The 14,354-nt window shown below is 40.1% G+C and overlaps 2 protein-coding genes across 2 annotated transcripts in view; both read right to left on the bottom strand.

The window, feature by feature from the left end:
* Positions 1-14,354, bottom strand: part of LOC136249245 (protein NLRC3-like) — a 45,698-nt gene that overhangs the window by 20,800 nt on the left and 10,544 nt on the right. The window contains exon 4 of the mRNA XM_066041209.1: positions 10,590-10,736. Within this exon, the coding sequence (XP_065897281.1) occupies positions 10,590-10,736 (147 nt within the window). The remainder of the gene's footprint in view (positions 1-10,589; positions 10,737-14,354) is intronic.
* Positions 11,442-13,920, bottom strand: LOC136251699 (uncharacterized). The gene is made up of 2 exons (XM_066044138.1): positions 12,348-13,920; positions 11,442-12,304 (listed from the first exon to the last, which is right to left on the bottom strand). Exons 1-2 carry the CDS (start codon positions 13,294-13,296, stop codon positions 12,189-12,191), a joined length of 1,065 nt encoding a protein of 354 aa, XP_065900210.1. The 5' UTR covers positions 13,297-13,920; the 3' UTR covers positions 11,442-12,188.

Here is a 14,354-nt window from a genome sequence, read left to right as displayed (position 1 = left end):
TCCTTTCAAACCACAAAAAGGCACTCCTACGATGGTTGCTCCATCTACATATCAATTTTCAACTGATTCTTCCAAGGGGTTTACCCTAAAGGCGTGACAGACCTTCAACCTTATTTTATGCAAATAATCGGTCATAACTCCGTGAATGTTCATCGGATTTCTACCAAAGTTGGTACGGAGATCCACCTTAATGAGCCCTTTAAGTGTGCCAAATTTCAGCCCAATCCGAGCATGCATTCGTGTTTTACGGCAAATTTTGTGAAGTGTGCGAAATGAAGATGAAGAAAAAAACGAAGAAAATTTTGTTCGCTTGTATCTCGGAAATGGCTGGAGCGATTTTCTTCAAATTTGGTATGGAGACTCCCCTAACTGGGTGGCACGTCTCTAGCAATATTTGGTTCCAATCGGATATGGGATCACAGAGCTACATAGGTGTGAAAATTGCGTTTTCTTTCTTCCTGTTAATACACTCACGGTGTGGCGCGCCGACTTCTTGGGCCGCACGACACACTACCGTGTGTCTTGATGTGGTGGCACCTTTGATACACTAATGACGTCACAAAACGGCTGCTTAAAGTTTGAGGTGGGGTACTTCAAGTAGTCAGTTGTTATGCTCCTGTCATCAATTTGAGAGATAAAGGCAGGGAGAAGGTAGATAGCTACTTTCTACTGTAGCTAGTAATTTTTGTAAACTGGCATGTCATTTGTATAACATCAGTACGGTACAGCTGTACGTAGTACTGTACTTTAATTAGAACAGGTGTTTGCGCATGTGTATCGTGCTCTCTTCTTCTTCTGGGTCTTTCTTCCCTCTCTTCTGCACTTCAACATTATTCGCCATAATCTACGTGCCACGTGCAATAAAAGTCACAACTTGCCACATGCAATAAAATTGCCACGTGTGCTAGTGCCGGAGGCTACTTTTCCCAGTTATTACTGTAAACATTTAGGAACGTGAAGTTGGTCGAATCAACTACTAACAGTGTGGGAATTTCCGTGTTCGTTGCGTAAACGCTCAGGAACATGACGCTCGTACAATGGTCAAATCAACTATTAACAGTGTGGGACTTTCTGTGTTTGTTGAATAAACGTTTGGGAATGTGACGGTCATACATACAACAGTCCACTGTTTACTGCCAGTGTGGGGCTCGCTCAGGCTCGCCCCAATATTTCATTTATTAAAACTTTACAGCATAATAGCTGAAGGTCTACAGGACTCGACGGTCCTGTAGCCTGAAAACAAATTAAACAACATGCAGCTATGCATACAGTGTGTGCATGAGTGAATTACAAGTAAATTGTGTTGAGTCACTGATGAGAGTTAATGGTATTAAAAATGAAAATTAGTTGAAACTGGAATGGCTGAACATTAATAACAGGATTAGACAGTATGAAATTTGCAGGATTAAGAATTCTTGTTGCTTAAGTTGATGTACTAAAGAGATGTGTCAATTACAGGTACGTAGATGGTTCTAAAGTCTGACAATTCTGCTGAAATAGAAGTGCTGATGTATGAAAGAAGATGATTTGGAATGAACTATGGTAACTTACAAGAGTTTCTGGATCTTTTATAACCTACAGTTAATTTTATATGCTGATGGATGTTAATGATCAGATAGTTACTTAAGGCACTTTACTAGAAACATTAGTCGTTGAGTTCATAATGTGTACATTAGTAGTATGTGTACATTAGTGGTAGCAATTGTAGATGCTCCAAGTCGAGATTTTAAATTTGCAGTCATTAAAAGATTTAATATGAATTTCATAGCCCTGTGTTGAATGCGTTCCAATGTGAGTATGTCCTTGATTAACTGTGGACTCCATAGCTGAGAACAACAGAGCAACTGAGATCTAAACTAAGAAAATGTATAACTGTTTTTTTTTTACTAGGATACTGTTTGTCCTAACAGTACGATGAAGAAGTCCCAGGGTTTGTTAGGCTTTTCCTACAATGATCTTATAGCTAGTGCTCTGACCATTGGAGGTTATCAGTAAGAGTAATACCGAGGTTAATGTTTTGTTTGTAGAATTTCTTTACCCATGATTGACCTTGTATGCATAAAGGAGTAGTTGAAGCTCTTGGCCAGAATTGTAGATGAATAAATCATTCCGCTTCAATGAAAAGATAGAATATTAGCGTTGCAGCTCCAGAGTGAGATGATGTTAATGTCCTCTTGAAGTTGGTTTATGTCATTGGATGAATTGATAATCTGCAGTCATTTAGTTAGTATCATCAACAAACAGAAAAGGAATTGAAGAGTGAATGCTGGAAGATCATTGATAAAAATGATAGTCCATGGACACTACCTTGTGGTACTCCTGAGAGAACATTGCATAGGTCTGTATAGCATTTTGACAGTGAGATTGGTACTTTAAGTAAGATTTGAGCCATTGCCACAGATTAGTTAAGTGCTCAGTAGTTAAGGTAGTCTAAAATCTTCTAGAACCTCAAAACTTTCTAGAATATCAAAATTTTCTGCAGAACTTTTTTTTACATTTATTTCCATTATTATTTCAGAAACCCCTTTCAAAAATCCTAGATCTGCCACTGAGTTTGCATTATGCACTGTAGCTTTGAGGTATATCATCATATGCAGCTGGGGATGGCAGTCCATCAAGCCCAGGTAGCTAAAATAGATGGAGAGCTGTCCCATACGCATATGGGCGTCCCATACGCGTATGGGGTAAAATAAGCGTATGGTTCATAACAGCGCCATTTGTTTGGGGGAAGGGGATCCAGACTTGGGGTCAAATACATATTTAAATACAAATTTTGAGTACTTTTATTTGTAATTGTAGTTTAGAAACTGAATGTATATTATACAAGTAGAAGAAAAAATTTGGAATTTTAAGTTGGATTACCGTCACTACTTTTTAGCTATTCCCCCCTTTTTCTCTTTGATCCAGCAAGGTTGTCCATATACCTGTAGATATACTGATGGACATTTAATCCCTATACTTCAGTCTGTAACCATTAGGGTCCATCATTATATCTGCAGGTATGGACAACCTTTCTTGTTTCACTACTTATTAGCTATTCCCTTGTTTCAATACTTATTTTCTTTGATCTCTAATCCAGCTCAAAATTCCTACTACTTGTTTGTTAATCTTTTAGTTTTGACTATTGAACCCACGCATACGTACCTCATCATAGGCATAGGAATCATCTCATGCATGGGTGGCAAACAATGTTGAAGACAAGATCCCCCCAAGAAAAAAAATTTAAATTAATGCTCTGATATTGAATTTCAGAGTACTTTGGTGTTTGAATCATGCCATCAAAACAGCAGCGTATATTTACTTCTGTAGCTTACTCCTCTATGTCAGTCATACCATAGATATTAGGCACCATGGTTACACACAATATTTCTAACACGAAATTAATTTTAGAAACACTTACCATTATCATCGTTCTGAAATGTTGCTGAGGAGTCAAGTTGTGCAAGCAGATAGTTTCATAACTGCTTCGTAAATGTTGATTGATTAATAGAGTAATCTCTGAAACGTTGGTGGTAAAGAAGACCATTGAGTATTTACAAGATATGACTTAGCCAAACCCCTTCCCCCTTTCCTACGCCTATGCACACCAAAAAAAAAGAAAGGCACCAGACATGGCATAAAATTAATTTTGCGTCTGAATGCATGCCCCAACAATCAACTCCTGAAAAGTGAAGTGACCATTATGCTTCGTTTTCAGCTATGTTCCGTCCATTACACAGCATTACAAACAAAGAACAGCACAAGAAGAAGCATCTCTGCAATCAATTCAGTTACTACGGAAAGTACAAGCAATAAGCATAATAAGAAGCCATGTCGTACTATCGCAAATCAACACCTTGCATTGTCAGTGATAAGAACTGAGACACAAAGATGGACAAAGGGAAATTCATGATTTTTGCATTGTACGTACTGTGGTTGGCTAAAAGACATGTCTCAGGATGAAGCAACATTGAACAGTGAAGAAATCAAGTCCATAGCCTTATCCATTATTGAGTTATGCTTGGCTGGGGGCATCAGTTAGTCAGTCAGCATAAAACTCTGTTAAATGCGATTTTTTTTATAAATTTCATGGAACTTAAATTTTGCTAGAAAGGTTTGGTCTAAGGTCTGAAGACATTTATGGGCTTGGCTATGCCTGCCAAGCTGTTATGTAGGAAAAGTGAAATCAAACGAATATTTGATCATAAGTGCTCAATGTCATTTGAATTTCAGAGAATTCAGGATCCAATCCTGAAAATGAAGACATTTTTCAATGATTTGATAGGTGAGGTTAGGGCTCTGCAATATACCTATACCGAGGTATTAACAAAGCCACAATACTATATACCTAAATACCGAACTGTGATACCAAAATATTGAAAATACCAAATATATTGTGGTGGTTAATAGTGAAATACAAGGAAGTAGATGTGATGCTGTGGTATCAAAATAAACTGAGTGTTTACAGAATGGGTAGCTGAGTGCAAAAGTTTTTTTTTTTTTTTTTTTTGCGTTGCCACTTACTAAATACCATTCCTATTCAACATTATTTTGTTGTACAGTATCCATTGAATGGCAATACCTATACTTAGTAATACTGAGGTATTATTTTAAAATATATCGAATAAAGGTTTTTGGCAATATGGCAGAGCCCTAAATGAAGGCTTATTGAGCTTAATTCTCAGCTGGTACTAATAAAAGATATTTCAAGCTGAATTTTCGTATCTATGGAATGCACTCTTGCTGTGGCAATGCTGGATCACTCTGTTGTGTTGTATTGCAGAAAGTACATGTAGGTGGCAAATAAACTAGCAAATGAATAATACCAGCCTCTCAGCAATCAGCACTACCTCCGCCTCCGCCACCACCACCATCACTCAGCAGCTACCACTGTTTCTGCCGCCACCATCATCACTGCTGCAACTAACTGTAACAGTGCCGTTGGTGGTTTGATCAGTTACTGCCAGCAACATCATCATTGTCATTGAATGTTTCGTCCATACTGACAATCCCATTGCATCATCACAGCAACAATCATTGCCGCCAACAACTGCCAATTCGACAGACCTTGTGCAGCTGTTCAATCAATTCTTGCGTCAAGCCACTAGACAATCAATGCCTAGGCCCTGTCTCCTGCTTCAATAGATAGTAATCAGCAGACTTAGCTCACCTCTGCTCTGCCACCTGCCCACAACCTGCAGCTGCCCCAGCAGACAATATCAGTACAGCCTACAATTCACCAGCTTACTACAGCACTGCCACCTATCTACAACCAACACAACCACTGCTATATTAGCAAGTCCAGTCATTCAACCAATTTCAGCCGCCAGTCCAGCCACCCCTTCAGCAACCACTGCCTCAGTACGCCACTCTCTGTGTCAGTACCAATTCAGTTGCAACAACAGATAATTAAGAGTGAGTACACTGACTTTGCTGTGCTACTTGATAAAACATCATTTGTTGATGCTACACATACCTCACATTCACAGCACAAAATACAACATGCATAAACCTGTACCCATCACCTCATTTTTCAATGTGGATGCAAGCATGGAACACTTACTTGACGATATTGCTTACACACAACCCTGCACGTGCACTGGAGCTGGTTGGATACTAACGCATCATAACATCTGCCAGCCACACCTTTCCATTGAAGGCTTGGCTCAGATATGACAGGCAGTTTCATATAATGGTTGCTTCCAATTCCTACCTTCATTGGGACTAGCACCATCAAGAATTGTGGTACGAAACCATGTCCAATCCCAACCCTACACAACAATGGCCATGCCCTTACTGTGGGGCTAAGAACCACTACCCAGACAACTGCCCTCACTTGCCTCTTTTTCATGACAGCTTGCAACACTCTAGACCACCAAATTGCAGAACATCCAGAGTTCCAATATACAATGATTTTAACAACAGGCAGTGCACCAGAAATGTATGCACCTTCCAATGCATCTGTCTCTTATGCAAGGGCTCACATCTCCTTTCCTGACGTTATAGCCACCACATAACATATGCAGTAGCACTCCAAAGTTGTTGCACTCACATGCAAAGCACCTGCCATGGCAATTGCAGCATCTCATCAGTGCACATCACCTTAACTCAAAGCCCCGCACACCAATCAACTTGCACACTCTGCAAAAAGAATTTATGCTTCATTCTGATCAAGCATTCATGCGAACTCTCACAACCTAGAATATTGGCTACACTGGACCACCATTTACACATTCCAGCAGCAACCTTCCCTTCTCATTCCAAAACCCTAGCATACTGGATGCCTGCAGAATGCAACATGGATCGCATGCTGAGTCCATTCCAGACCCCACCACTTTCAAACTTCCATTGCTCAGGTCTGGGCTTGGTCCCATAGAATGAACGGTGGCTGACATGCAATTTATCATCTGTCTGCTCCTTATGGATCCAGCATCAATGACTCTATAAGTCTAGAATACACTTTCTTACTGCTCAGTTGATGATGTATTCGCAATTGTATCTGCCCTAAGAATGCATTTCGCCTTGTTCCAGTGAGACCAGAAGACTGGAACCTGATGGCAAGACCAATTCTATATTGACATCTGTCTGCCTTTTGACCTTCCATCTGCAACTTTTCTATTTCATCAGCCATCTACTGGTCCCTCCAGTACAACTATGGTGTACGCCATGTACTCCATTATCTAGATACTGCCGGCTCATACAACCTGCAAGCAATTCCCTCCTTAAGTAACAGCATTAATGCTCCTGTCAATACTTGATTGAAGGTCCATTAACCCAACTCACATTCCCGGGGATTGTTATTGACACTGAGAACATGATAGCCAGTATCTTACTGGAGCAAAAAGCTGACCCCCTCTTATCAATACAATCACTTAGGAAGGACAAATGCACAACACTAACTGCTTTCCTTAGTTGGAAAACTATCCTTTGCTTGCAAGGTAGTCCCAGAAGTAGAGATGATACAGAATTTGAAAGTTGCTCCATGAGCCAGCAGAGAAACATTCTACCTGCTGGGTAGAGATGGGATGATATATTGATAGATCACCATACTGCAATACCCAAGAGGTATTAATACAAACGTGTATCGCAATGTATCACAAATATATCGGGTGTATTGACTTGAACATAACATGCATTTGGCATTAAGTGTTTTAATTTTAAAATGAAATGCAGTTGCCAGTTACAACCAAATTGAGTTAGTAATAATATTAGCACAGAGTGAAGATATTCTGTATGTCTTATAAGAAAACCTGGCTTATATGCACTGCTTTGTAGTATCACAGTATATCGTATCGTGATATGTTTTTGAGCACTGTATCAATAAGTGCCACTGCCTATGCCTATGCAGATGCATACCTAGACCTAGATTGGCTGCTAACCTTCCTCCCTATCTGGAATGGCACATCATATATCCTGGAAAGTACTTGATCCACCTCCCCATCCATGTTTCTGTTTACAGATGCATCAGGCAACCTTGGCTGAGGTTGGACATTAGATTCAGTCACGCTGGTCAGGTGACCAAGTAGACAGAGACATAGTTTGGAAGGAACTATTTGCTATAGCTTCTGCAGTGAACACCTGGGACCACCACTGGCCTAGAAAGGTCTTGGTCCATTGCAATAATCAGGCTGTAGTAGATATCTGGAAGAAAGGCACCACCAACTGCCCTGAAGTCATGTCCCTTGTCCACGTGCTCTATTTTTGTGCAGCACAATATAACATAAATGTAATTGCTACTCATATAGCAGGCACAGACAACTGCATTGCTGATGCCCCAATACCATACATGCATGGCCGATCCAGCTCTTGAGGAATTGTTCAGGCACTATCAATCATTAGGGGTTGTTCCATCTCATCAGGAAAACATATCAAGCAAGAGTGAGAGCTCTTCACCAATTCTGCAACAGATATATACAGTACACAGTAGCAGCCTTTCCAGCCTCACCACTTACCTTGCATTATCATTGCTGTCACATGGCTTGCCAGGTGTCGTACAAAACTATCAAGGTATACCTTGCTGGCATACACCTGGGTCAGAGAGAGGCTTCGTGGACCCCACAAAGAACGAACTGCTCCATCTGTTGTGCACTGGCATCAAATAGTATCATCCCACACTCGCCTACCAATAACCATCAATGTCCTTCAGATACTGAATTCACAACTGAGTCTGGATCCTTTGTCGATGTTCTACTCCCCGGAGAAGTGTTTGCTCTGGGCAGCCTTCACGCTAGCATTTTACAGGTTCCTGAGAGCTAACAAATTTGCAACTCCATGGCCAGCACATACAGTTGCTGGAGACAGATACACTGTGCAGATAGAGCAGTCTAAAACTGACCCTTTTAGACATGGCCATACCATTGCCATTCACGCTAGTGGTACATCTACATGCCCCGTCAGAGCACTTCATCTTTATGTTTCAGCAATTATACCATTCCAAGATGACTCACCAGTGTTCAAGGGTGGCAGATTTTCCTGACGAACACCATTTGCCACCTTTTGCTGAAAACTACTTCAATATTCCAGCCACAGTTTTAGAAGTACCACTGCCGCTGCAGCAGGATAATTAGAGAGATGGAGTAGCAATGTGCACCAAGTATATATACACTCCTCTCTGGCAATGATACAGTCTGTACCTACACTTCTAGCTCATACCAACATCCATAATACAGCCACTGAACAATAATCTCTACTAATATGGTATGTTGACTTATGGTGCTCATGTACTGCTTGATATGCTCACTGTATGTATACACTTATTGTACCTAAGTTGCTCCATACTCTCGTTTTTGTGTGTGTGCGCGTGCATGCATGCGTGCCTACCTACTATGTTTTTAATTGGGTGCAGTGAAGCTGCTTCGCCAGGTAGATTGACTCAATACATAATAACCACAGTCATAAGATGTGACAAGTATAATGCAGAAGCCGTGTACTAACTTAGTCAGGTACTTCACTTAGCCCAGTTCTGGGCTGCCCAATGTTTCCCAAATTAAGCCAATCATGCACTAGTTGCTTGATACCCATGTAGATGGATGACTGTCAGATATTTTGTGTTATCTGCAAAATAAAAAAAAACCTTTTGGTTCAGTAACCGTTTCCTTACATTCCTAAGGCGAGATGGCAATAGTGAGCAAACCGTTGATTAGATTATCAATTACAGTGAAACCTGTGTACTAAGGACACCATTGAGACTGACCAAGTGTCCTAATTATTAAGGTGCCCTGATTTTCCACGTCATTTTACATGCTAAGGGATAATTTGGGACCGTTATGGAGTATCCAGATTATGTAGGTGTTCTCATTTTCAAGTGACCTGATTATCAGGTTCCACTGTATCACCAATCAAACCCCTATTGGCCTTCAAGCACTTGTTGTTAGATTTCAATGCAAAGCATATTCTGACACAGGCTATATATACTAGTATAAGGAAAATTAGGAATTTCAAGTTCGATTAGGGATCATAGGAAACAGGGGAGGTCATCTACACCTGCAGATATGATATGTTTGTGGACATTTAATCCCACTTCAGATTTTTCCTTATACTTGCTTGCTTGCTTACATTATTGTAACATTATTATGACTGGTGAACCCACACATACCGCATCAAAAGAAAGAATGGCACCAGAGTTAATGTTTCATCTGAATGCGCATACCAACTATCAATTACAGACTCAAAAATGAAGTGGCCGTTGAGCTTCACTTTCAGCTATGTTCAGCCTGTTACACAGCGTTACAAACAAAGAACAGCAGGAGAAGTGCCTCTGCAATCAATGCAGTCACCACAAAAGTAATATGGACGATTTACACATCCCAACTATCACTTACCGATTCGAAAGAGAAGTGGTCATTATGCTTCGCTTTCAGCTATGTTTACACAGTGTTACAAATGAAGAACAGTAGAGGAGGTGCCTCTACAATCAATCCAGGCACCATACAAAATACGGACAATTCCCATTTACAAAGCCATGCATTACCACAAATCGACACCTTGGGCTGTCAGCAAAAAGAAATAGGACACAAAGGACAAAGGTAAGTCCATCATGCACGTATTGTACGTACTGTGGTATGCCAAAAGGGCTGAAATGACATCAAACAGTGAAAAAATCAAGCCTGCAGTCCTAGCTGTTATTGAGTTATGCTTGCTTGAATGCATCAGGTAGTTAGCCAGTAGAAAATTCAAAAAAATTACATTTCATAGCAATCTATTGGAAGCATTTAGGGTCATGCTAAGGGCAATTTTGGGCTTGGTTATGCCTGTAATATTTTTGGTCAGAAAACCCAAACCTCTATGATATAGAGTACTACTGCACTGTACATGATAGTCATTCTTGTTGACACATATCTATACAAAATACAGTGTACGTAGATGTGTGTACATTACATACATACGTTCATACATATGTACGTATGTACGTATGACCATACACACATACATACATACATACATACATACATACATACATACATACATACATACATACATACATACATACATACATACATACATACATACATACATACATACATACATACATACATACATACATACATACATACATGCATACATAAATATGTATGTATACATTCATGCACATATGTGTACAAAAGCCATACCATCTACGTCCATGCTATCAGTTTGGTTCAAGTCATTAGCATTTTGACTCATGCTAAAAACCCCACTACTGGTATTGCTTACAGATCGTGCCATACCTTGAGCCTCAGACTGACCATTGTTGTCTTGGACGCCAACAGTGTCACCACCTACAAAACAAATATTTGTCTAAATACATGATATATACACAGGTATATTGCATACAATTGAAGTTATCCTAAACTATGCAACTATCAGTTCATTTACTAGCTCAGTGGTTTATATAAATGGCAGGATTAATGAGGTGGGGGCATGCCCCCAGACCATCCTAGAAACCTCATGCTTTGGAGTTTGCTTCATGTATAGTGATCCTCTCTCGTAGAGACACTAAAACCAAACACCCTCCCCTAGCTTAAGGCCATGTTTGCAAGGCAAATATAGTTGTAGAATTAATATTGCAATTAGCTATGAAAGGTGATGTAAACCAAAGCAAAGGCACTAATAGGATCTCTCAAATGCTTCATGTGAATTAAATAGCTACCTTACCTCATCACATAAGCTCATTTCATGTAAACACACATTCTTTTAAAAGTTTCGTACATGTTTAATAGTCCATGAGCTGGAGGGGTCAGTCGGTACCATCTGAGCTGAATAAGGCTCATTGCTTTTTTTGAGAAGGTATCCATCCCAATAGCACAAAAATGCATGATAGCAATGAATTTGTGGTAGCTATTAATTTTTATGGTCATAATAGTAATTACGTGACATTAAAATTATGTAATTATAGTACTAAGTACAAAAAACATTTTGTGTTCATTTTTAAAAGTCATAATCTTCTTCTAGTTCATTTATGACATCTTCATCATCGTCAGCATGATCAACCTGATCGTCGCAGTCCTGCAGTCTACACATTTCTGTACACTTGAGCCCATTAGTCATACAAACGCACCTTGGCAGCTCACACTTCTTTGCACAATTGCAAGCTAGAAGATCTAAAATAGCTTGGGGTGCTGGTTGACCAGTCATCCAGTGTACCACTAGTTGAGTGTCTGATCCTTCTACTTCATTCTTCCATCCCCTGCCTTCAGGACTTGGAATACTAGGGTTCTATTCCAAACATCTTCGCCATATGGCAGCCTGAAAAGTTGATCGAAGAGCGTGCTGAACTAGGCAATCTTTACAAGGTGGGAGCAGATGGCTTTCAACCTCACCCTTCTTGGCACAGAACAGATGATACCTTAGCTCATTAACTTTAGTAGAAGATATCTTGGGAGCATAGAGGTGGCACGTGAAGCGCTCAAGCTTGTTCATTAACTCTAATGACACATCCCACTCTCTACCCAATTCCATAAAGGTATCTTGGTAATCCTTGCTGTGAGTCAGCATCTTCAGAGCTTTAGCTTTACCTTTACCAGCAAATGCACTGACAGTGTCACGCCCAGTAAATGCGTGCATACCAATTAGGGCTTGGCACACAGATATTCCCACACCAGAACCAACTTTATTGATGTCTATAACTCTTTTCCTTATTTTTGTGCCGCACTTCTGAAATAAGGGTACTCCAATGGCATCATGGAAAGCTAACAACATGATGAAAACATCTGTATCTTCTGAGCAGATAACTACAGCCTGATATCCATCTTTTGCTGCATGAGCAGCATGTAGCAAAAGGCGTCCATCAGCTTCTTCTTGATTACACTGTAGACATGGGACTTGCACGCATTCCTCTGATGTAATTCTGTAACAAACCTCACTAACAGTAGCATACAAAACTTTCTCACCCAATTGTTCTCTGTGCTGTGTACTCTTCCATTCACTTACTAAAAAGGCGATTAAGCTGGTTTTGTTAGTGGTTCTTGACAAGAAATTCCTCCATTGCCTTACGATCTGTGTACTAGCAATGCTCTGAAACTGATGACTGGTCTCTTCGCCTCGCAGCAACCTCTCACTGTTTTTGATTGAATTTTCTTTGTATGTGTCAAAAACAACATCAATTCTCTTGTTATGTTTTCCTTCTCTCAGCACCATTTGCAATACTGCAGTAGCAACATCACCAAATGTAGTTTGCTCACCTTTGACCTTTTGCACTAAGCTCATTCCATCTATGATCAATGCAAAATTATCTGGTAACTGCTCAATTGGTGCTACATTGCTTTGAAGAGATGTTGCTAAAGCAGCTTTATTGGTTTTTCTAAGCAATCCATCTGGTGTGGACAAAGCCCAAGGTAATGGTCCAAGGGGATGGGACAGAATATCTTCCATCTTGAGGTTGCGTCCTTGAGCCATCACAATAATTCTCCCAAAAAGAGATCTGTCTGCCTTCAATATAGCCACTCTGCCACTAGATTTCACTTGCTTCCTTTTACACAGGCTGCTAAAAGATTTTAACTTATTCAATGCTATTGGGTCATGAAATTTCTTTACTGGAGGATCTTTTTCTAGGCGCTGATCTTTAAAATCTGAATAACATTGTTGACCAATATCATGTGCCTTCATCAGATCAGAAGCAACTTCTCTAGGGGCTTTCCTAGCTGTTGATATACTCAGTAGATCCTGGTTCTCAGTAAATGGATTAATCCAACCTTGAATTAGTTCACACACTGTTGCAGCTGTTTCTGCATCTTTCTGAATTCTTGTCTGTTGTAAATCAGGATGCTGGAGTTTAGCTTTGTTTCCATCAACAATGTTTCTTAACTGTGCCAAGAAGGCACTTCGATGCTCTGCTGTCATGTAAAACCGCTGAACAGCACCTGGTTTCAAACTAAATCCAGTGGTACCTCCTGGAGTCTGAGTATCTTTGTTCACAGTCACCTCAGTAGCTTGATCAACTGGTATTCATCCAAAAGGGTTGAAACTAGACAACTGAGCTGAAAACTGTCCAGCATTAAATGCTTGATAAACTTCAGGCCTACTCTCTGGCAGAGCTAACATTTCAGCGTAATACACAGTGAGGTATCTGGCATAATTGACTTTGTCATATGCAAAACACCATGGAATTAAACTTCTTATAGCAATGAGATGCAAATTCCAGTTCCCTTCACGGGATCCACGCAAAAGCCCAAGAATTACATTCTCAACCAGGTCAATGTATGACATCCAATAAGCTGATAGTTCTCCATTATCACAACGCAAATGATGAAGAAAAGAATTCCATTTTGCCATTAATTTGGGCAAGAGTTGACAAACGAACAGTTTGTTAAAGCTTCTCTGGTTAAGATCACTGGCCATGCTGTTCACCTGTTCAAAAAATAATACAGTTGTGGAGTGGGATTCCTGATCATTTTCTGTCCAAATTAGAAACTGTGCCCACACCAATCTCATTAATGCTTCATAAATACACTTGTGGACTCTAACAGCATGATTATAATGCTTACCGTCAAGAACACCATTGATGGAACCCTCAGCAGAAAGCCCAGCTTCAATGCAAATGTCTTTTAAACCAGCATCCCGAAATCGTTTTCCTAAAATCAACAAAGCATTACAGATAGTATGGAATGCTCCCATCCTAAGAACTACTTTTGAGAAAACTTCTTTTTGTTTCCAGACTATTTCAGTGGCCTTTGCATACAATGCTTGATCCATAACAACTACTATTGCCACCAACTGCAGTTCTTTTCTGATCTGTTCAGACTGATTCAGTATCTCAAACACTGTGCTGAGCTCTGTAGCTGGTGCATTAATAGTGGGCAAATATCCTATTACATCTTTTGAGATCGGTTCTTCATCCCTACTTCGAATATTAAATCCAGTCCAACTTGGAACAGCATGATCTGTGTGCCTTGCTAAGA

This window comes from Dysidea avara, chromosome 3, assembly GCF_963678975.1.
Source record: "Dysidea avara chromosome 3, odDysAvar1.4, whole genome shotgun sequence".
Lineage (NCBI taxonomy): Eukaryota > Metazoa > Porifera > Demospongiae > Dictyoceratida > Dysideidae > Dysidea > Dysidea avara.
Note: the sequence above shows the minus strand (reverse complement) of the source record. Positions and strands in the feature narration are given on the sequence as shown.

Excerpts from the sequence above, each read along its gene's own strand:
- LOC136251699 (XM_066044138.1), bottom strand. The coding sequence starts at position 13,296 with ATGACAGCAGAGCATCGAAGTGCCTTCTTGGCACAGTTAAGAAACATT. Across the intron at positions 12,305-12,347 it reads ACAGCACAGAGAACAATTGG|AATTACATCAGAGGAATGCG; the intron begins GTGAGAAAGTTT and ends GGTTTGTTACAG.